At 35.1% G+C, this 23,803-nt stretch overlaps 1 protein-coding gene across 2 annotated transcripts in view; it reads left to right on the top strand.

Moving 5' to 3' along the window:
- VTA1 (vesicle trafficking 1) overlaps positions 1-23,803 on the top strand; it is a 68,248-nt gene that overhangs the window by 29,832 nt on the left and 14,613 nt on the right. For both annotated transcript variants that reach the window (XM_032274603.1, XM_032274604.1), the window contains exon 5: positions 16,197-16,305. In XM_032274603.1, coding sequence (XP_032130494.1) covers positions 16,197-16,305 — 109 coding nt within the window. The remainder of the gene's footprint in view (positions 1-16,196; positions 16,306-23,803) is intronic.

Below are 23,803 nucleotides of genomic sequence, written 5' to 3'. Positions count from 1 at the left end.
CAGTGCATAAAAATTTGGAAAATTAACAGCCCAGCCATGTGACAGAGAAGGAAAAAACATTTTCAGGAGAATACAAGCAGGCTGAGGAGCAACTACTTGCTAAAGAGATTTGCATGTAAAAGGGAGCCAAGTGCTACTTGGCAAGACAGTGGAAAAAAAGGTTCTGAAGGTATTTCAGAAATCTTTGAGGCAGGCCCTCCTTTCACAAGCCCAGAGACCTAGGAGGAAAAGATAATTTCAGGGGCCAGGCTAGAGGCCCTGTTGTCCTGTACAGTCTGCAGACACTGCTCCCAGCATCCCAGCTGCTCTAGTTCCATCTGTGCCTCAGAGGGCCCCAGGTATAGCTTGGGCCACTGCTCTAGAGGGCATAAGCGATAAGCCTTGGCAGCTTCCACATGGGGTTAAGTCTGCAAGTGCACAGAATGCAAGAGTGAAGGAGGCTTGGCATCTTCCATCTAGAATTCCTAGGATGTGTGAGAAAGCCTGGATGCCCAAGCAGAAGCCTGCCTCAGGGAGGAGTCTTCACAAAGAGATCCTACCAGGGCAGTGCTGAGGGAAAATGTGAGGTTGGAGCCCCTACACAGAGTCCCACCTGGATCACTGCTTAGAGGAGCTGTAAGAGTGGGGCTGCCACCATCCAGACTTACCTGAATGGTAGAGCCACTGGCAGCTTGCACCCTGAGCCTGGAAAAGATGCAGGCATTCAACTTCAACCCACAGGGGCTGCACCATGTAAAGCCATAGGGGCAGAGCTGTCCAAGGCCACCATTTGTACCAGTGTGCCCTGGATGCTGGTCATGGAGTCAAGGATTATTTTGAAACTTTGAGGTTTAATGTCTACCCTGCTGGTTCTTGGACTTATGTTGGACCTATTGTGCTTTTTTGGGGGCAATTTCTCCCTTTTAGGATGGGGATGCTTACCCAATGCCTGTAGCGCCATTCTATCTTAGAAGTAAAGAACTTGTTTTTAATCTTACAGGCTCACAGGTGGAAAGAATGTGCCTTGATTCTTAGATGAGATTTTGGACTTTTGAGTTGATGATGAAATGAATTAGAATTTCAGGGGAATATTGGGAAGAGATTATTATATTTTGCAGTGTGAGAAGGACATGAGATTTGGGGGAGTGGGGAGAAGAGGTTGAATTGTATAGCTTGGATGTTTGCCCCGCACAATCTCATGTTGAAATGTGATCTCAATGTTGGTGGTGAGGCCTGGTGGGAGGGGTGGTCATGGTGGGGGGTCCTTTTAGGAATGGCTTGGTGCCCCCCTCCGCCACCCGCCATGATAAGTGAGTTCTCGCTCTGTTATTTCATGTGAGAGCTGCTGGTTTAAAAGAGGCTAGTATCGGCCATTCATGGTGGGTCATGCCTGTAATCCCAACACTTTGGGAGACTGAGGCCAGTGGATCACCTGAGGTCAGGAGGTCAAGGCCAGCCTGGCCAACATGGTGAAACCTCGTCTCTACTAAAAATACAAAAAATTAACTGGGTGTGATGACAGGCCCCTGTAATCACAGCTACTTGGGAGGCTGAGGCAGGAGAATCACTTGAACCTGGGAAGTAGAGGTTGCAGTGCGCCGAGATGAGGGTATTACACTCCAGCCTGGGTAATAAGAATGAAAGTCTGTCAAAAAATAAAAATTTATAAGAGCCTAGTATCTCTCTTGTTGCCTCTCCTGCCTTGTGACACTCTGGCTTCCCTTTGCCGTCCATCGTGAGTAAGAGCTCCCTGGGCCTCACCAAAAGCCAAGCAGATGCTTGTCCCACACTTATGCAGCCTGCAGAACTGTGAAGCCTCTTTTCTGTATTACTTAGCCAACATCAGGTATTCCTTTGTAGCAGTGAAAACAAACTAATACAAGATGTAAAAAACCTTAATAACTGAAGCCTTCTGTATGGTGTCTGTACATGATGATTTGGGGTCTTCTAATTAAGTTCTTTGTACTTAAAATTCCATCCCTTTTCAAAAAGGCCACTGGTCCACAAGATGGATTATGCAATTTACATAATTAATTCATCTTATTTTGATCTTTTTTTTCCCTGCAATTCATCCTTCTGTCGTTAAAGAACCTACAGGGACCTCTTATTTCCTGGCATTGTAAGTCCAAGCTCCTCTGTCAGATTTCCAGGTTTTCTGTCATGCTCTGTACTCTACTTGCGGCACTATTTGCCAGTCCTATTTTGTTTGTAGACCAGGCTGTTCACTGTCTTCTCATTTCCTTTGGAAATGTTGTGTTTTTAGCCTGCTTTGCCTAAGTTTTATCTTCTCTTCAAGTCTCACCTACATTATGCTAGGTCTTACATGAATTTCTCCATTCTCTCAGCTCTCCCCCACCTTTATTTAAAGTTCTAACTTTATGAATATTATACTATGATTGTATTGATTTCATCTTTGTGTAGTGTATTTTTGAATAAATGATATTGCCAGTACTTGAAGGAGGGACTTTGTCTTAATTAGTTTCTGCGTCAAAAGTTGCTGTAGTGTTTCATTTTTTAATCTGTAGATGGAAAAATGCCTTATGCTTGTTTATACATAACTTATGATATTTCATAATTATTCTAAAATGTAATAGATCGCATTTACTCAGTGATACTTTTCTTGGTCATTTTTTGATTTTTTTTTTTCCTTTCATGTCATTACTCATACTTCTATAAAACTAATGTCTATTTTCCTTAGTCCTTCAACATTTTTGTTTATTTTTTAATATTTTGTCTTCCACTGTTCTACTTCTCAGTTATCTGTCTTAGGTATATGTATTTAACTCTTTTAGCTGTGCTTTATATCATTCCATTGCAGCATTTTAATTAAATTTGCTGTTACGTAAATTTCTAACTCTGTTGTTACAGAAACTGTGGTTCTCTTGTGCCCAGTTTTAGTTATAGAGTCAACATGATATTTTTTTTTCTACAGTAGCATCTTACGTAATCTTTTTGTGGCCAATATTACTGATGGGCTTCCTTTCATTGTATTTTACATTCATTTTACTGCTAGCAGTGTTTGAGGAACAAATAACGTTTTACTGTTTTTCCTTCATAATCTTTGGTTGAGATTGAATACTGCCAAATTAGATAGAACATGAAAATTGCAGGTGAAAGGTAATACTATCCTTATTTATGGAGTTTCTGCTAATTTGAGGGAATGAGATCAATATAATGCTTTCCACCTTCATTGAGCTTGTGTTCTAACCTGGAAAGAGAAACGGAATAACTCTGATGATACATGATGTATCAATGATGAAATGTAGGAAAGGGATCCACTGGCACTACCTAACATTAGCCTGGCATTATACTTGGCACCTTATTTTGTGTTACCTTTCACAACTCTGAATTATAGTGAGAAAACTGAAGGTCAGAAAAATATAAAATACTTTGTCCCCAGATATATAGCCCAGGACAATGTTTCTCAAACTCTCTGTGATAAAGGTTCAGCCTTTTTTTTTTTTATTTTTTTATTTTTAATTTTCAACCCTTTGCAGACTGATTATTTTGTGAAATATAAATGCAAGCAATAAATGAATTACAAAAGAGAAACTTTAAAAAGACATACAGATAGATACACAGCCTAATTTGCTATATGTGTTTCAAATATTTCTAAATCCAGCTTCGGTACTATCTTGTCACAAACTGGTAAACAGTTTTGCAGACCAACAGTGTTTCTGGTACCACGATTTGATTGGCACAGATCTAAATCCTTTTTGGATCCTGTTATGGTCCTCATTGCTTGAAAAACAGGGCTGCACAATTACTGAGGCAATAATGCACATGAAGAGCTGGCTGTGAGGAAGGTAAGTCTGTTTAAGGGTATCCATCTGCACTGGAAGGTTTCAAACTGAACAACGTCTTATTGTTAACCTAGAAAACCATGGTAAAGCAGAGAAATTTTCTAGTTACAAAAGCATGTATTCCTTATGTACACCATACTTTAGGTTTTCATGTTCTTACTGTATCCTGGAAGTCTCATTCTTAGCAGTTATCATAGTAATAGATAAATAGAGTAAAAATTCCATGTGTCTTGTATTCACTTGTATAATAATTGCCAAGAACAATGTCTTGCATCTAATCAATCAATTGTGAATGAATGAAGTATTTGCGCATACTGTATTAGTATGAAGTAGTTAAGAATACAGGCATTCGGCCTAAAATTCTATTTTGTCACTCCATGACTGCAGGACTTTGGGTAAGTTAACTTATGCTCCCACATGTGTAAGATGACAAAAATTGTAACACCTGTTTGTCAAGTTGTCCTGGAAATAGGTGAGGACATGTGTGTAAAGCCTTTAGCAAAGTGCCTAGTATATAAGTGCTTTAAAAAATTAGCTCTTGCAGATTCTGGCAATAGTGTGGAGCATAGTTGAGGAGACCAATTAGGAAGTCTTTATGAACTAGGGTGTAAGATGAAAACTTGGGTTTTCAGAAAGGGGATCAGAGAGTAGGGTTACATTCAAAAAAATATGCTAAATATGCTTTTTCTGTTACAAGGTGTTTTTTTTACCTACACAAAGGGCAGTATATGTGGTCCATTCAAATACTAAATGTGTATTCATTGCTAGTTTCTGCCTGTAAGCTGAGCTTGAAGCATAGCTCTATCATATAATACTGTTTAAACCATTTGTTTTAATAATATTCTAGTGTGCTATGTGTAGAGAAGTTGTCAGCAAATACATAAAAATTTTAATGGAAACTATCCTAAACTGATCTGGCTTATATATTTACTTTATATTTAGATGAGCTTATTCATGAGCATTATGTATTATTGCTACTAAATTTGGGAGTCTCACGTGTACATTTGGAGTTCCATAAGGAAAGTAGAAAGAAAGCGAGTACTAAAAGATATCTGAAGAAATAATGACCACAGATTTTCCAAATTGAGTAAAAATGCTGCTACAGATCCAAGAAGCACAGTGAACACCAGTAATATTAATACAAAGGAGATCATACCTAGAAACATTATAGTCAAACCACTGAGTCTAGTGATGGAAGAGAAAATCTTGAAAAAGCAGCCTTGGGAAACAATGTATTACTCACAGGGTAACAATATTGTGAGGAATAGTTGACTTCCCATTTTTTAAAAAATTGAAGGCCAGAAGATAGTAAAATGATGTATTTAAAGGGCTGAAAATAATAAAAAAAAAAAACAAGGCCAGGCTGGTGGCTTGAGGCCTGTAATCCCAGCACTTTGGGAGGACAAGGCCGGGTGGATCACCTGAGGTCAGGAGTTCGAGACCAGCCTGGCCAACATGGAAAAACCTCATCTCAATTAAAAATACAAAAATTAGCTGGGCGTGTTAGTGGGTGTCTGTGATCCCAGCTACTCAGGAGGTTGAGACTAGAGAATTGCTTGAACCCGGGAGGCAGGAGGCGGGAGGCAGAGGTTGCAGTGAGCTGAGATCATGCCACTTCACTCCAGCCTGGGCAACAGAGTGAAACTTTATCTAAAACAAAAAGACAAATAAACAAAAACCCTATCAACTCAGAATTCTGCATACAGCAAGGCTGTGCTTTAAAAAATGAAGGTTTTAAAAAGACAATTTTAGAGAAATTAATTCATTGCTAGCAGGTCTGCACTAAACTTCCAAACCACTAAAGAGAAGCTAAAAGGAAGTAATTTTTTTAGGCTGAAGGAAAAGGATACCAAGTAGGAATTTGATTTACAGGAAGAAATGAAGAACGCTGGACATAGTAATGGAGGTAAATGTAAAAGACTATATATTTTTTATTTATTTAAAAGATAGATGACTATATTTATAAAAATTACTTTAACTATATGTATATATTTAGCAAACCCTAAAGAAGGGAGAGAAGGAGAAGGAAACAAAAACAGGTGGGACCAACACAAAACGCATAGCAAATTTTAGGCCCAAATACTGCTATATTGATACATACCATAATTGTTAATGGACTAACACTCAAATTTTAAGAGGTTTTCAGACTAGGTTTTTTTTTTAAAGCAAGCCTCAACTGTATACTGTTGTTTTTCTTTTTTGTTTCGTTTTGTTTTATTTTTTAAATATAAGAGATACTCTTCAAACAGATAAATATTTTGAAAATAAAAATGTGGGAAAATGTTCAATGCGGGTACTAAGCAAACAGAATCCCAAGTGGCCATAGATAAAATAGACTTTGAGAAGATGGGTTACTAGAGATAAAAGGGGACATTTTATAACAATAAAGGGGTCAGTTCATCAAGAAGGCAATACAGTTACAAATATCTGTGCATCTGATAAAACTTTCAAATTACATGAAACAAAAATTGACAGAAAAGAAAAATAAGGAAAAATTTATAGTTATAGTTGGAAATTTCAACACCCGCCTGTTAGTCATTGGTAGAATGGTTTTAAAAATCAATAAAATAACGTGAATAAAGAGTGGCCGGATAAACTATTGTCTAGAATGTGATAAACCAAGAGCTTTCATACATTGCTTGATGGAAATGTTATATTATAACTACTTTAGGAAAAGAATTGGCCAATTTTTTTAAAATGCTAAACGTACTCCGTTTTACCCAGCAATTCCTTTTCTGGTTTTTATCCAAGAGAAATAAAAACATATGTCCAAAAAAAGACTTGTTCAGGAGTGCTTATGGGAAGTTTATTCATAATGGCCCAAAGCTAGAAACAACCCTGATACCCACCAACAGGGCTGTTAAATACATTGGGATGTTAGATACAAAAAGGAACTGACTACTGGTATTGCCTACAATGTGAATAAATCTAGTAGACATTATGCTGAGCAAAAAAAGAGCTGGAAGATTACAGACTATATGATTCCCTTTATATAAATGTGTGTGTATGTGTGTTAATACACACACACCAAAGGAAGTTGATTTGGAAGGGAATATAAATAGAAGTATGATTTACCCAGGTATATTAATCTGTTTGTCAAAATGTTAAATTGTGTACTGAAGATATATGTATCACAAAGTATGTTTTACTGCAGAAGTTAAATGTTGAACTATGTTGCTTATAGGTTTGGTTTATCTTAGTATGGGTTGGCAGTTTTAAGCCTTACTCTGTATTCTAGGAGAAACCAAATGATTAAATATATTGAGGGACACAGTTTTCTCACTTTTGGAGAATTTAGTTACAATGTGGAATGAGAGAAGACTAGTGTTGTGGTGTTAGGTTGGAATTGTAATTTTATTCATTCTTTTAAATATATTACATTAGATGAATAGATGTATTTATATAGATGTTATATGTATGCTATAGTTTGTGCATCTCTGTGCTCTCCTAGGAGCAATGATGCAACCAGTAGCAGTGAGCACACAATGAGCATCCCTACTGCCTGATTTTCTATTCTAAGTACCATTATCTGTACGAGGTACAAGGACTTTCATAAAAAGTGCTTAACCTAGGGCTGAGTCAGGGAAAGCTACAGATAAGGCTGGACCTTCTTGTGACATAAAATAAGAAAGTGTTATCATAATCACGGGACCCAGAAGCCAACTTGAAAGGTTCCCATTGTGCAAGCCAGGGACAGTTTGAGCATAAAAATTAAGAATGATATTAGTGGATAACTCATTGAATAAATTAAAAATCTGTATAGATCCAGACTGATACATACATACACATATATATACATACATACCTACAAATACATACATACATACATACATACAGAGAAGGCTCTTTATCCCATAGTATTCTAACTATAAATATACAAATAATGATAAAATTAGAAAATTATCAGCGGACTTTAAAAGTAGTAAATGGAAAGTTTGATGAAAAGAAGTATATTTACTTGTCTGAATGTCTCATCAAATTGCTTATTAATTTCAAAGGAAAATAGTAATTCAATAATGAGAAACCTGTCACACACCTCTTTAGGCCAAGTCATTAAACCTAACACCACCAATGTTGGGACAGCCTACATCATGTGAACTGAAAAAGAGAAACATTGCTTCATTGATAATCCTGCCAAAAATGTATAACTGGAACCTAATCATGAGGAGACATCATACAAATTGATAGACATTTTACTGCTAGCTTGGTATTTTTTAAAATGTCAAGGTCAAGAAACACTAATCATGCTCCTTAGATTATATCTGGGCCTGGAGGGGAAATAACTACAAAGGACATAATTCAGATAATTACAAATTTTATTGGGACTGCGGATCAGACAGTAGTGTTGTGTAAGTATTAAATTTTTTGATTTTTGATATTGTCCTAGATTTTAGAAAGTGCAGTGAAGGGGTAAGAGGACACTGTCTTCAATTTACTCTTAAATGGTACAGAAAAAAAGAAAAAAGAAAAAAAAATACACACAGACACACATTTTTTAAATTTTTATATATACATAAATCATATACCTTTGTACATATCAATAAATTGATAAATAGTTGGAGAATCTGAGAAGATATGTGAGAGTATCTTGTCCTATTTTTAAAACTTTCTCTAAGTTCGATGAGAACTAACTCTATTTTCTTTTCAAAAAATAGTTAACATCGGTTTCTTTTCTTACCCCAGTATATTAAGTATTATACGGTTACCGATCATACCTTGTTTGGAAATCTTTTGGCTGCTTGGAACATATATTCCAATATTATGATAAAAATAGAGGAGTTACATTTGAGTATTTGTGTATTAAGTTATAGTTATGATTTTGGGGGTATAGCTTTACTCTCCTTTTTAAAACTTGTGTGATGAAATTATAGGTGCTTTGAAAAATATAAAAGGATAAAAATGTTGAATAAATATCAGGAAATACATGTACTCTGTGACTGTATTTCAATATCTGAGTCATTTTGATTATAAATTTGTTTAATATGTGTTTTTTTCTAGCATTTCTCATTATACCGTGTCTCAAGAGTTTTGGGAGTTATTTGAAACTCTTGTTTATATAATAACTTGGGAGGTTGAGGGACTAAGTATAAATGTATTATCTGTGATGTTGCCACAGATTTAGAGATTATTAATCCCATTTTAATACTGACTACTTTGAAAGTGTTATGAAAGCTGTGGATTCTCATGCAAATGTGTATTGCATTTTTGCTTGAAATTTGGGGGTTGTTCCAGGAAGAAGCAAGAGAAAATGCTATGTTTTGGGGACAGTACAAGCTACCTATTCTTGTTTGAGAAATAACAAGAAGAACAATGTTGCAGAATCCAGAATGAGAAGTAGTGATAGGATAGGAGATAAGGATGGGGGTTGCGGGGGGGAAGATTCAAACAGAGAATTTGTAAAATTTGACTTGTATTTTTTAAAGTATTATTCCTTTCTGTAATGGACAAGAGTAGAAAAGGCAAGCTCATTAGTACATCATTAAATAATCAAGGTTAAAGATAATGCTTGCTAGGACCAGTGTTTGCAGAAGAGTAGTGGTTGGATTCTGGATATATTTTGAATGTAGAGCCTACATAATTTAACAGATTCATTGGTGGAGTGTAAAAGATACATATAACTCAAGAATGACCAAGGGTTGGACCTGACAGCTGTGAGCTTATACTTAACCATTGTTGCAATTTATAGGCTTGTGGGGGGGAATCAGAAGTTAGTTTTGAACTCGGAGGAGCTTATCAAACATACAGGAGAAATATGGAATTGGATGTGTACTTATACAAAATCCTAAGGTTCAGAATATATAAATATGGAAGTTGGCAGCAAATACACCTCTTGGTATTTAAAGGTAGTATATTTAAAGCCATTAGACTCTATGACATCATCAAGTCTAGAAAGAGGAGGAGACAGGGAATCCAAGAGCTGAAGCCCGGGGTACTCCTGACATTGGAACATAAAAAAGAACCAGTATAAAGGACAGAAGGAGGGGTGGCAAGGGAAAAGGAAAACCAGGAGGTCTTGATAACCAGGAAAGTAAGTGTAGAGGGGGACATCAAGGAATGGGGTGGGAAATAAACACTGATTCATGGTGAAAGGGGTCAAGGAAGATGATATGTAAGCCTTGAATTTAGGTGGCAAAAACCGCAGTTACTTTCACACCAATCTAATAGCAATGTAAAAGTAATCTGTAACCTTGTCAAAAGCTGTTGCAGTGCGTTGTGGGGATTAAAAACTTTCCTAGGATGGATTTAAGATAAAATCAAAAAGGAAGAATTAGTTAGAGACAGCTAATATAAAACTTTATCTTTCAAGGTGACCTTCTGGCATGCTGATAGAGAATAATTTATATCATATTTTTCATAGTTCTAGCCAGGAATTCATTATTACACTCTTGTGATTCTTATAGGCACTAGGTTTGAAAATTCCTGCTCCAGCCTATGGTTGCCAGTCTCTAACCAGTTATGCTTCAGTATGGCAAATGATTTAAAAATTGAGTGAAGGCTGGGCATGATGGCTCACACCTGTAATCCCAGTACTTTGGGAGGCTGAGATGGGTAGATCACAAGGTCAGGAGTTTGAGACCAGCCTGACCAACATGGTGAAACCCTGTCTCTACTAAAAATACAAAAATTAGTCGGACGTGTTGGCGTGCACCTGTAATCTCAACTACTCAGAAGCCTAAGGCAGGAGAATTACTTGAACCCAGGAGGTGAAGGTTGCACTCCAGCCTGGGCAACAGAGCGATAGTGCATCTCAAAAATAAAAATAAAACATTATAAAATAAATAAATGAAAATTCATGCTAATTCTAGTGGCCAAAATTTGCAGTTGTCAGTGATTCTCATCAATCCAGTTAAAAAACAGGAACTTAGAGGCCAGGGACAAAAGTAAAAGTTCTTTTCGCAGTTCCTGTTTCCCAGAAAGGATGTCTAATCAGCCAAAAGGAGTTAACGAAACTCTTAAAATTTCCTTTTAAAACATTGAAAATTTCCTTTTAAAACATTGTTTAATATCCAGCATCCTTTACATCCTTTATCTTAAATAAAACAACATTGGAAAGTGAATTAATTGAGTTACAACTGCCAGAATTTTCTGCTAAATAGTATATGCATCAGTTTGTAGGAATGGGGATGTTTTGGAAACAGTATGAAATAAAAATCGAATAGGTTACTTTACTAAAAGTAACTCTTTTCAGCTTAGTTTCTTAAATTTCACATACTGATGCAGAAACCCAAATTGGTTTAAACTTCTCCACACTGCTCATACTTGGGTATGAGGGCTGAAGGAACCTTCCAAAATTACTACAACTTTTCCACTAAGTCTTTTAGACAGGATTAAATTATTTCAGATTGAAGAAAATTTGTCTTAATTTTAAAGACCCTCAAAGAAAGCAGTTAAAACCTTCTTTAGAAATTTATTTACTTTTGAAATAGTCTTCTTTGTAACTACCAAAAGGTACATTCTGCATTGATAAACATTAAGTAGCTGACCTTTAAGGCTTATTTCTGTTGTTTAATATATTTTCATCTGAACTGCAAATTGCAGTGTGGTAATTGTAGTTTACCAAGGTAGACCAGAATTGAGTGGCTAACTTTACTACTAAAACAGTATGACTTTTCAGTAAATTACTTTACTTTTATAATGACATTTCTTCATCTCTAAAATGATAGGATTATAGAATCCCAAGAAAGAAGGATGAAGAAATAAGGGACTCCAGATAAGACACATGACACATTTAGGGATGGCAGTTACTGTCTGGTTTCACATTAGACTCTAAAGCTCATGCTCGACTCATTCATCTCATATATCCCCAGCACTTAGCATAGTACCTGACTTGAGTAAATAATAAATAACTGTTGACTTACTCGAAATGAGGGTGCTTCATAGGGAGTAAACATTTGCACTTAGCCTTGGAGACAAGGAGACTGGGCAGAAAGGGGAGCCATATTAGATAAGAGAGAATAGCATGAGAAAATGCAGGTAAGACAGGAATTCAATCTTGATTGAGGGAAATGGAAATAAGACTGAGTGTCCACAATGTAGAGGGCATTGAATGCCAGATTAAACTGTATTTACATTGAGCCAGTCCTCTAATGTCTCAAAGCCTTATTGTGAGTAAAATGTGACCTGCCCAAATTTCAAGGTTCTGAGGAACAAGTAAGAAAAAAACGTGTTGAAATGCTTTATAACCTACAGAATGCTATAAAGATGTCAGTCCAAGACTTTAATCTTATCTTGGATTTATCTTACTTATCCAACTAGCATTTAATATGTATCTTCTATCCAGGGCATATTGATTTATTTATCTTTATTCCCCAAATATTTCCTTATTTCTACCTTTGCTTGTACGTTTCCTTCTCTCCAGAATTTCATCCCTTCCACTTTTTCACATCTTACCCATCCTGCATGGCCATACTAAAGTATCATTTCCATAACCTTATTCTGGTTTTTCTTTATTCTCTGAACTGTTCCGTGTACTTACTATGGAAAACAAGTTTAATACTTCTTACTAAATGTGTTTTTCTAGTAATAGTTCCTTTTGTTATAATTGCATATCCGTAGCAAGATGACTAGCTCCCTCCCTAAGGATGGAAATAATGTATTAACTTACTTTATATACCCCATCTTGCTAATTAAAGGTCTGAGTTAAGAGCATACTTTTATAGAACCTAAAAGTATGTTGAGGTTAACCATACATATCTTATGTTTTCCCCAAAAGAGGGAAAGTTTAAACCACTAAAAATTTAGGGTAATTAATTACCTTCATTAGTTTTCATTGCTGGAGCATAGGTTAATAATGAACATTTTTAAATAATATCATTTTGCAGATACTGAAGTAAAGTGGACATGCGAATGTAAAGACTCAAATCTGATATGAATCCAGCATTTATAGCCCTTCAATTCCAATTGCTCAGGATTTTGAAGTTAAAAATAATTTGGAAAAGTCAGTGCTTTAGCACGTATTTGAAAAAGGAAGAAAAAGGTGAACCATAAGATATTGCTGTTTCTGTAGGTCTAAAACAAACACTGGAAATTTCAAGCCCTTCTAACTATATTATAAATGTAGCAGAACTTCCTAAGTCCAGTAGTCCTTTATATACCACAGAAATAATGATCTCTTATACTACCACAGAAACTTCAATCAGAACCAGTTATATACATTGGAGATGTGTATACTCCTGAGCAGCTACTGCATACTGGTCACAAAGCCAAGTGTTTGGTATAAACAACAGATAGACATAGACTCTGCTTCTAATGAACTTTTATTGTAAGGTATGTGGGTGTTTTGAGGGTCAGGAGAGGATACTTTGTAAGCATTCTTTTATATATATAATTTTAAACAATTATAAACATTGTTAATTTAAAAAAAAGATGTAAGATTACTGGAGAGTCTGACCTTAGATTGGAAACCTCAGGAAAACCTTTCTGAGGAACTGGCATTTGATCTGGCATAATGAGGAATGAGCTGAGTAGGGGTGGGTTCGGTGGGTAAGGAAGGAAAAAGGCAGCAAGCTGAGAAAACAGGTTGTGTGGGCCATGGCATGTGTAGTAACAGAAAAAATAAATGCATAGCTGGATGGTAGTCAGTGAATGGGATAGGGCTATAGAGAGGAAGTGGGATAATCAAGAAGCAGGCAGAGTAGACCCTTGTAGCCCAAGTCAGAGTTTATTTTACATTTTAAATGAATTAGGAAGCCACTGAAAAGATTGACCTGAGTGGATTTATGTTTTTGAAAGATCACCGTGCTCAAGAGTACTAGATAAGGAAGATGTGGTCGGGGCTAGGGCAAAAATAGAAATTGGGAATTAGGGGGCTATTGCAGAGAAAAGGGGAAGATGAAGACCAATCAAGGTATGTTTCAAAAGGAAAATCAACTGGATTCTTGGTGAATTAGGTGAGAGAGTGAGGAGAGATGCAAAGGATAGGGAGAGCTGTTAAAAATGACTCTTACCATTTACTTGAGAGTGAAGTTCCCAAGGGAAGGAAACATGGTAGGGGAATCAAAAAAATAGTTTTAATTTTAATTGTATGTGAGACATCCCATGTGGTGATGTCACATAGTTGGACATTTGTCGAAGCAGGTTCTGGCTAGATACATAAATTTAAGAATAATAAATTTATCAATAGTATTTAAAGCTATGGGAAAGCATATGAAGAAGTAAAAGGTATAAGCTAAGATGGCAGGATCATGATGCTTGTAGGAATCTTGTAGGTGGTATAATGAGTTAAGACAGCCCACTGTGAGGTAATAAATGGCAACTGATAGGATATGTGAACTTGAGATGGAGGAAGAAGGAATGAATGAATATACATTATCTGAAGGGAACTGCTTCTATTCATTCAGCTCAGATAATTGCTAAATAAATGTGGGCCCAGAGCTTTCATTTTTTTAAAGAGAAGTTAGAAATTTGGCTCTTCTGTAACTTTTCCAGTATTTGAATATGCAAAATATAATTCATATTTAAAATTATATGTGAGTTATTATTGATCACACCAACTATTTTGCAGTCTCTGCTAGGACAGAGTATTTAAAATTATTTGAAGGTTAGCTAGAGGATTAGGAGCCAAAGGAGATAGGAGAGAAACCAAAAGAATAGAGTGTCATAAAAACCAGAGATAGAGAATGTTTCACAAAGATTGGCATAGTCCAGGGTTTAATATATTTAGAGAGTTTAGCAGTTTAGTTAGATGGTCCCTTGGGATTTTCTATTGTGGACGAGGCAGTTGATAGTAGCAAGAGCAACTCCTCAAGTGAACTGACACCTTAAGTGGGGTATAGGCTGGAACATGTGGGCTCCCTACCAGTAAAAGACATAGGCATATTCAAATTATCTGACCTTTTGTGTTACTGGAAAAAATGAACTAAACAGAAAAGAAATATGCCCTCCCCACCCACCAGAGTGGACTAAATAGTGAAGAAGACTTTAAATTTGGATACTTCTGTTGGAAAGCTTGTTTGTGAAATGGAGCAAAATATCATACTTGGAAGAAAATCAGAATCAATGTATAGATTTTTAATTACATATGTAAGAGGAGTTTGATAAGAAAAGGGAAGTGTGATACAAATTCAGTAACTTAAGTGTTAATTTTTTTAGGTTTCTGTGCAGAAGTTACCTGTGGTGGTATTTGGAGACTTGCATTATAGAATACTCAACTAAGTATCTGGACCATGTGCTGCATTTGCATTTGTACTTACTGATGGCTTAGTTGGATCTTTGCAAAAGGCTGCTCTATTTCTTTTTTTTTTTTTTTTTTTTTTAAGTGAGGAAGAGGTACAGTCTGTCACCCGGGCTGGTACAGTGGTGCAATCTCTTCTCACTGCAACTTCTGCCTCCTGGGTTCAAGCAATTCTCATGCTTCAGCCTCTGAATAGCTGTAATTAGAAGTGTTTGCCACCATGCCCGACTAATTTTTTGTATTTTTCATAGACAGTGTTTCACCATGTTGGCCAGGCTGATCTCCGACTCCTGAGCTCAGGCATTCCCCTCTCCTTAGCCTCCCAAAGTGCTAGGATTGTAGGCATGAGCAACTGTGTCCAGCCCTCTATTTCTAATGTAGTTGTTTTCAAGTAGTAAAACTCTGTTTGCTGTCAAACTCTAATATGCATATAAATCACCTAGGGTCTTGTAGTGTAGATGCAGGCTGGCACTTACAGATTGAGTTCAGTAGATCTGGGATGGGCTTGAAGATTCTGCATTTCTAACAAGTTCCCAGGTGATAACGATGTGACAATAAAGGGCAGTTGAAAATATAAACTAAAAATTACTAGCATCTGCATTTTTTAAAGCAAATTTTTATCTTGTAGCATGTAACATTAGTTTTAAGGCACAGAAGAAGAGGCAACTAACAGGTTCTCCATGATCTTTTCAGTTCTTCTTACAACTCAATGAAGTATTATTTTTTCCTTTTTAGAATCAGGATCGTTGAGGTTCAGAGCTGTTAACCAGCATGTAACTAGCTAAAAAGTCAGATTTACCTGCCTATCAGTCTAGTATTTGCTTTAACCACTACATCATCTTATTTTTCTTTTCATTTTTTTCTAGATTTGTACAGATCTTTTTTTTTGTCTTTAGTGAAAATAATTCAATCTATTGTTACTTTTATATTTAGTGTTAGAATTCTACTTTAGACTATGTTTCCCCTATGCAGAAGAGTTGCAATTTTTGCTGGAAGGACACTCCTGTTTTTCCATTGCAGATCCTTTCTGAAATGTTAAACAATAAAAGAGAACTGGGCATCTGTTTTGAGGACAGTAGCTTTTCATGAAGTCTGTCAGTAGGGTGGAGAGAGTGCCAGTTTCAGAGCTGTAATCTACCAAAATAATTTTTATCTCAGAAATATGATATAGGTCATTATAAATGTTTACTTTTTACTTCTTTACCATAGCCCAATGTTGATATAAAAATGCTCTCTTTTAGAATGTGAAACACAGGAAGTATGCCAGGTGGAAGGCAACATACATCCATAATTGTTTGAAGAATGGGGAGACTCCTCAAGCAGGCCCTGTTGGAATTGAAGAAGATAATGGTATGTATTTATTTATTATAAGTAAAAGGAATTAATAGAATCATCATTATTTGGAGGGAACAATACAGTTTTGTTTTCATCAGGCCCAGAATCTATGAAAGTTAAGTATAATATCGTAAATTTAGGGACAGTAAACGAAAAGGTCAAACTGCTGTAATACCTGACCATGTCAACAAAATGACTTATCTGTCTCTTACCTTTAATCAGATTTCATTCCTGTTATATAGGAAAGGCAATCCATTTATAATTTATAAAATGTTCAAACCACAAAGAATAGTGTATTATTTTTATAAATCTATTTGAGTTGTGTAGGTTATTTGGGAAGTTAGTAATACATTCACGTTGTTCAAAAAATCATAGAGTATATAAAAAATATGAAATGAATTTCTCCTGTCTACCACATCCCCCATCTTACCAGATCCTACCAAAACTCAAGTATGTGTTGTTTTTAGTTTTTTTGTGATCTTTACAGAGATCATTTTTTACGAATTTACTAGCAAGTAGAAATATATATCCCCCCTTTTTTCATACAACTGCTAATATACATACTGTTCTGTACTTGCTTGTGTTTTTTTTTTTTACTTAATATGTACAGGAAAATTTTACCATCACATAATGTGTTTTACAAATTTTAATCATGAAAAAATAAAGGTCTTGCTATTTTACTTGGCCTTTCAGTTAATGTGTAATAAAAAAGGAAAACCTTTTTTCACTTACTTTTTACTTATTATACATAGCAAATAGATAGTTACAAAGAGAACTGTTCTAGGAACTGAGAAAATTCCAAACAATCCTTGCATTTTGTTACATATTTTGAGACATCTGTGAAGATAATTATCCAATGCAGGCATCAGTAAACTTTCTTAAAGGGTCAGATAATAAATATTTTCAGTTTATGATTGATAGTCTTTGTTGCATCTATTTAGCTCTGCTGTTGTAGTGGAGAAGTAGCCATAGATAATATGTAAAAAAAATGAGTGTGGTTGTGTTCCAGCAAAGTTTTATTTACAATAACAGGCAGCCAGCCTGCTGCCCATAGTTGGCCAACCACAACCTAATTAAACTCTTTAGGTCTATATGATAATGAATTTTATTAAAAGATTGACTATTATTGAACCAACTTTACATTGTGTAATAAACCCCACTTAGTTGTGATATATTATTTTTTTAATTATACTGATGGGTTTAGTTCACTAGTACTATTTCAGTTAGGATTTTTACATTGAGAGTCATAACTAAAAATGGTATACAGTTTTCTTTTATGTGTCAATGTTATGCTTGCTTCATAAATATAGTCAAAATCTTTCTAGTCTTTTTTTATGCTTTGGAACAGTAGAATTATCTGGTCTTTAAATGCATGCTAGAAATTTTTTTGAAACCAGCTAGCATTTTACTTTTCAGGACCATTTTATATGTTTCATTTTAGGTACATTGAAATGCCTAATAATTTGTCAATTTGGGATTTTTGGCATTCTTTCAATATCAGTGACTTTTCTAATCTTAAAACACTTAACGTTTTGCCTTTGAAAGTAGGAAGTGTCCATTTTGATTATCACGGACCTTACTGTAGGCCCTTACTATTAATAATACTAGTCAAGTAGATTATTAAATGTAGATAGTTTTTGTTTTCCAAAAGCCAACTTAAATGGAAGTTGTCATTTCTGTTATTTATTTGCATACAAATTTGATGGAGTTTCTGGGTAGTAGGAAATTGTAAGCTACAGAATACTAATAATAACTCCTGTGCAATATAAAGGAGAATATTTTCACTGTATACTTTTTCAACTTATTAACTTAAAACATAACCTAGTGTCGTAGTCAGGGCTTAATGTCATAACATGTAATAATATCTCCTCAAAGATAGCGTATATATCTGTAAGATGTAATGTCATTAAATCTCAGTTTGTGTTAAAAAAGTCTTAAGATCTTGATTTGTTTTCTTTTTCTCAGTGTAGAATTGTATTCTGTTGTGTTTTAACTCTTGCAACTATAATTTAAGTGAAAAAGGTAGTATATTTAACAAAAACATAATTGTCTGTTGTTCGGGCATTTTATTTCTAGTAAAACCAGTAGAAAATAATAGATACTTTAGTTAACTTTGATGAATAACAAAATAGGATATACTTTTGAAAACAGTGCTGTGTTTTAAATTCTAGCTGTATACCACAGCATCATGACATTTGAATAGATGTTACAGACAGGCTTCAACTTACGATTTAATTTACACTTCTTCACCTTTAAGAAGATAGCAAAGAAATATGCATTCAGTAGAAAGTGTACTACGAGAATCCATAGTCATTGATTTTCACTTTCAGAACAATATTTAATAAATTACATAAAGGCTTTGTGTTAGATGATTTTCTACTAATCTAAGTGCTCTGAGCACATTTCACATAGGCTAGGCTAAGCTGTGATGTTCAGTAGGTTAGGTATTTAAAATGCATCTTTGACTTCTATGTTTGACTTACAGTGGATTTATTAGGATATAACATCATGTTGATGAGCATCTGTATATGGAATTAACGGTATAAAAAACGAACAGCTGATCGTTGAAACTACTCATTTTATATGGTAAAATAAAAGAAGTTTTGTTTTGGTACAATGTCAGATTTACTGGAAAGTTGCCAGAATGATATAAAGAATTCTCATACGCCTTTGATCCAGAATTAAACATTCTCTCTTTGATTCATAGTCTCTCCTGCTTGCTCATCCCTTGTCCCCTTCCCTCTTTCCCCACTCCCCCTACCACACATAGACAAGAGGACCTGAGGTTACTTTATATGTGTGTGTGTGTGTGTCAAATTTTAAAATACAACCTGGTATCATAATCTGGTATGTTAATGTCAGTTTTTAGCAGTATTTCCTCAAAAATGGCTTATGGCTTCACAAGAGGATATTAAATATTTTTGAAGTCTTTGTTAATAATTAGAGATATGGTCTTTTACTCCTGAGTACTTCCGTATTTTCTAAGAATGATGGCATTCTTTTTACTACAGTGCAATTATCAAAATTGAGAAGTATAGTATTTATTCAGTGTATTATCTGATCTCCATCTGTATTCAGATTTGAGCAGTTGACTCAATAATATTCTTTGTAGTTTTTTTCCTCATACAGATAGATCACACATTCCGTCTGGTTGTCATGTCCCTTTCGTCTCCTTAATCTGGAGTAGTTCCTTAGGATTTCTAGTGTTTCTTTGCCTTGATGTTTTTGAAAAGTACAATTACTTGTTAACTGTTACTCAATTTGTCTAATGTTGCCTCATAATTAATTTAACCCTATGCATTTTTTGCAGGAATAGCCCCAAATAAAGTTGTGTCCGCTCTGCCTTACATTAAAAGTATACAATTTTGGTGAAATGATGATGTTAACTGACCACTTGGGTAATGTGGTGTCTTCTGGATTATTCCCCATTAAAATTATTTTTCCCTTTGTTATTAATAAGTAAATTGTGGAAGATAATTTGATATTATGTAAATATCATATATTTTTATGCAACCTCACCTTCTGGGTTTAGCATTCATTCTTTTTATTTTAATTACTTGGCACTTCCTTATAGTTAAGGAAGAACTTTCTAATCTGTACATAAATAAATGTGTGTTTATTCATTTTGTATATTCATTTAATTATTTGCATCATTGTGGGCTCATGAATTTATATTTGATGATTATAATTCATTAATTATTATTCTTTTTTTTTTTTTTTTTTTTTTTTGAGACGGAGTTTCACTCTCGTTACCCACGCTGGAGTGCAATGGCGCGATCTCGGCTCACTGCAGCCTCCGCCTCCTGGGTTCAGGCAATTCTCCTGCCTCAGCCTCCTGAGTAGCTGGGATTACAGGCACGCGTCACCATGCCCAGCTAATTTTTTGTATTTTTAGTAGAGACGGGGTTTCACCATGTTGACCAGCATGGTCTCGATCTCTTGACCTCGTGATCCACCTGCCTCGGCCTCCCAAAGTGCTGGGATTACAGGCGTGAGCCACCGCGCCCGGCCCAATTATTATTCTTTATTGTGATCCTTCATGTGACTCCTGTTACAGCTTCTGCACCAGTTGTGGTTTCACTGGTTGAGCAAATTAACATTCTTTGGCACCTAGTATACAGCTATTGATCTGGCTAGTGCCTTTTTCTTCGTACCTGTCCATAAGTTTCCCTGGAAGCAGTTTGCTTTCGGCTGGCAAGGCCAGCAGTACACTTTCACTGTCTTGCCTCAGGGTTATGTCAGTTCTCCAGCTCTGTGTCACACTTTAGTTAGCAGGGATCTTAATAGCCTTCTTATCCTTCCATAAGATACTACACTGGTCCATTATATTGATGACGTTATGCTGACTGGACCTAGTGAGCAACTGTTCTGGACTTATTGGTAAGACATTTGCTTCTCAGAGAATGGGAAATCAATCTGACTAAAATTCAGGGACCTTAGTGAAATTTCTAAACATCCTGTGATAAGACGCATGTCAAGATATTTATACGAAGGTGATAGATAAGTTGTTCCACCTAGCCACTCCTATAACCAAGAGAACAGGCACAACGCCTAGTGGGCCTGTTTGGATTTTGTAGTCAACATGTTCCTCATTTGGTGTGTTACCTTGACCCATCTATTGAGTGACTCCATCTAATTTTATTTTTCCTTTATCTTAACAAATCTGTCCTTCTGAGTTTCCACATAAATTATAGAATTAGATTTTCAGTTCTCTTTTTTAGAAAAAAAATGCCTACCGGGATTATGATTAGCATTGTATTAAACTTAGGGAGAATTGTCTTTCGGTACAGGATCATAATATATCTTTCCATTTATTTAAACTTTCTGTAATTTCTTTCAGTGATATTTTAGATTTCTTGGAATAGAGGTTTTATACCTCTTTTGTTAAATTTGCTTCAAGTATTTTGTGTCTTCATTCTCTTGTAAATGAAATTATTTTTTTAATTTAGTTTTTCAGTCCTTTGCTTCTAATATGAATTACAATTGATTTTTGTACAGTCTTTTATCTTGCAACCTTGCTAAATTTACCTGTTGCTTCTGATAATTACTTTGTAAACTCCTTGAGTTTCTATGTAGGTAATTATGTCATCTGCAAGGAGAGACAGTTTTGCTTCTCCCTTTCCAATCCTCATTTCTTTCTTTTTCCTGCCTGTTGCACCAGTGGCAATAAATTTTTCCATTGTTTTGTTTTTTGCCCTATGTGATACTGAGAAATTTTCTTTATTTTCCTAGGGTACTGAGTTTTGTCATAAATGGATGTTGAATTTTGTCAGGTGCTTTTTATGCATTTATTGAAATTATCACAAGATTTTTTTTCTTCTGTTAATGTGAGTTAACATTGATTGATTTTCAGATGTTGAACCAACCCTGCACTCATTGGTAAACTTAGTCATGATGAGACCTTGTATTATATGGCTGGATTTAATTCTGATATTAAGGATTTGTGTATCTACGTTTCAGTATTTGTGAGGGTTGGTATCAGAGTTACACTGTCCTCATAAAACAGGGTGAAAGTAATCCCTTCTCTGTTTTCTGAAAGTGTTTGCATAAGATTGGTATTTTTTCTTATTTGAATGCTATAATTCACTGCTCATTTCATCTATGCCATGCATTTTCTTTTTAGGAGGGTTTTTAACCATGAATTCAATTTCCCCAATAGATTAGGACTGTTCAGATCATCTCTTTTTGGGTGAGTTATGATAGTTTGTATCTTCAAGTGATTAGTCCATTTCCCCTAGGTAGTACCATTTATTAGCATAGCATTTTCTTATTGTCTTCATTATCCTTTTATTGTAGGATGTATATGATATCACCTCTTTGGTTTCTCAAATTTATAATATGGATCCTCTTTTTCCCCCAGCTCTTGAGGAGATTTTTTTTTTTTTTAATATTCCAACAAGTACTTTGTAAAATTTTTTTATTCTTTATTTTCTAATTTATTTTTTTCTTCCTCCACACAAGTTTAATTTGCTTTTGGCTTTTTTAACTTCTTAGGGAGGAAATGTAGACCTTTGATCTTTAAACTTTTCTTTTCTGATAGAAGAATTTAAATCTATCAGTTTCCCTCTAAGCACTGGTTTAGTGACATCCTGCAAATTTTGGTATTACTCAGGTCAACGTAATTACAGCTTTTTTTGTGATTTCTTCTTTGAATAATGGATTATTTATAATATGTTGTTTAATTTCAGAATATTAGAGGTGTTTCTACATATCTTATTGTTGCTGATTTCTAATTCGATTCCATTTTGGTCAGAGAACATACTACAAAAGATTTTGGTGTTTTGTAGTTTACCAAGATTTATTTCATGGCCCAGCATATGGTCTGTCTTAGTAAATATCCCATATGCAGTTGAAAAGAATGTATTTTACAGTTATTGGTTATGATGTTCTGTGTAAATATCTCCAACTATAGGGGTTTTACCAGTTCTGTCAGTTTGTTTCATTTTGAGGCCCTGTTACTATATTAGACACATGTATCCTTATAGTTATTTTTTATGAAGTAACCTTTTTATTATTATGGAACATGCCACTATATCTTGCTAATATTCCTTGTCATGGATTCTGTTTGGCCTTATTGTAAAGTTAGCCACCCCAGCTTTTGTGAGCTTGTTACTTATGTGACTTTTTTTTATCATTATGAAATCTTCCTTTTTATCTTAGGTAATATTCCTTGTCATTAATTCTATTTGTCTGTTGTTAAAATTAGTTGCCAGCTTTTGTCTGTAGGGTATTTACATGGTATGTCTATTTTTATCCTTTTAGTTTAAACAAATCTAGATCTTTGTATTTTAAAGTACATTTCCTGCAAAAAGCACGTATGTACTATTCTAATTCTGTCTCTCAGCACTGTGTGAGAAACAGTGTTTAGTTCATTTACATTTAATGTAATTGCTGTAGCTAGATTTAAACCTGCTTTGCCATTTGTTTTCTGTTAATCCCATCTGTTTTTGTTCTCTTCTTACAGTCTTTAACCTCCCCCCGTTAGTTTTTCTCTTTCATTTCTTATGTCTATATTTTTATTTATGGCCTTGAACAAATTTATTATAGCAGCTGTAAAGTGCTTTTTCGCTGATTTTCAATATCAGGGTCATTTTTAGGTCTTTTTCTGTAGACTTTTTCTCTTATTTTCCTTTTCTTCCCTAATTTTTAATAATTTCTATTGTTGATAACATGTTGAATCTTCTCCGCATCCTGTGTTATCTTTCTCTGCAAAGTCTTGATTTTTGTTCCAGTAGACCATTGACTTGCCAGAACTCAAACTTTGTCCCCCCTTTCAGCTTTAAGTTGTTGCTTTTCTCCAGGGCCTCCCAGAGTCTTACATGAGTTTGCATAATTCCAAGCTTACAGGTATTTAGTCGGGGTTCATACAAACATTTCATGGCTCACTTCTTGGCAACTCTTTTTTTTTTTGCGTAGACTGTTGAGTGCCCTCAGTTGAAAAGCCACATAAAATCAAACCTTACCTGGTAAGGTTTCCTCTTACCTTTACTCTGGCTTCTACCAGCTTTTGGTC

Source organism: Sapajus apella, unplaced genomic scaffold (assembly GCF_009761245.1).
Source record: "Sapajus apella isolate SASKATOON/1434 unplaced genomic scaffold, GSC_monkey_1.0 scaffold6, whole genome shotgun sequence".
Classification (NCBI taxonomy): domain Eukaryota; kingdom Metazoa; phylum Chordata; class Mammalia; order Primates; family Cebidae; genus Sapajus; species Sapajus apella.
The sequence above is the reverse complement of the archived record's forward strand: the minus strand, read 5'-3'. Positions and strand labels throughout refer to the sequence as shown.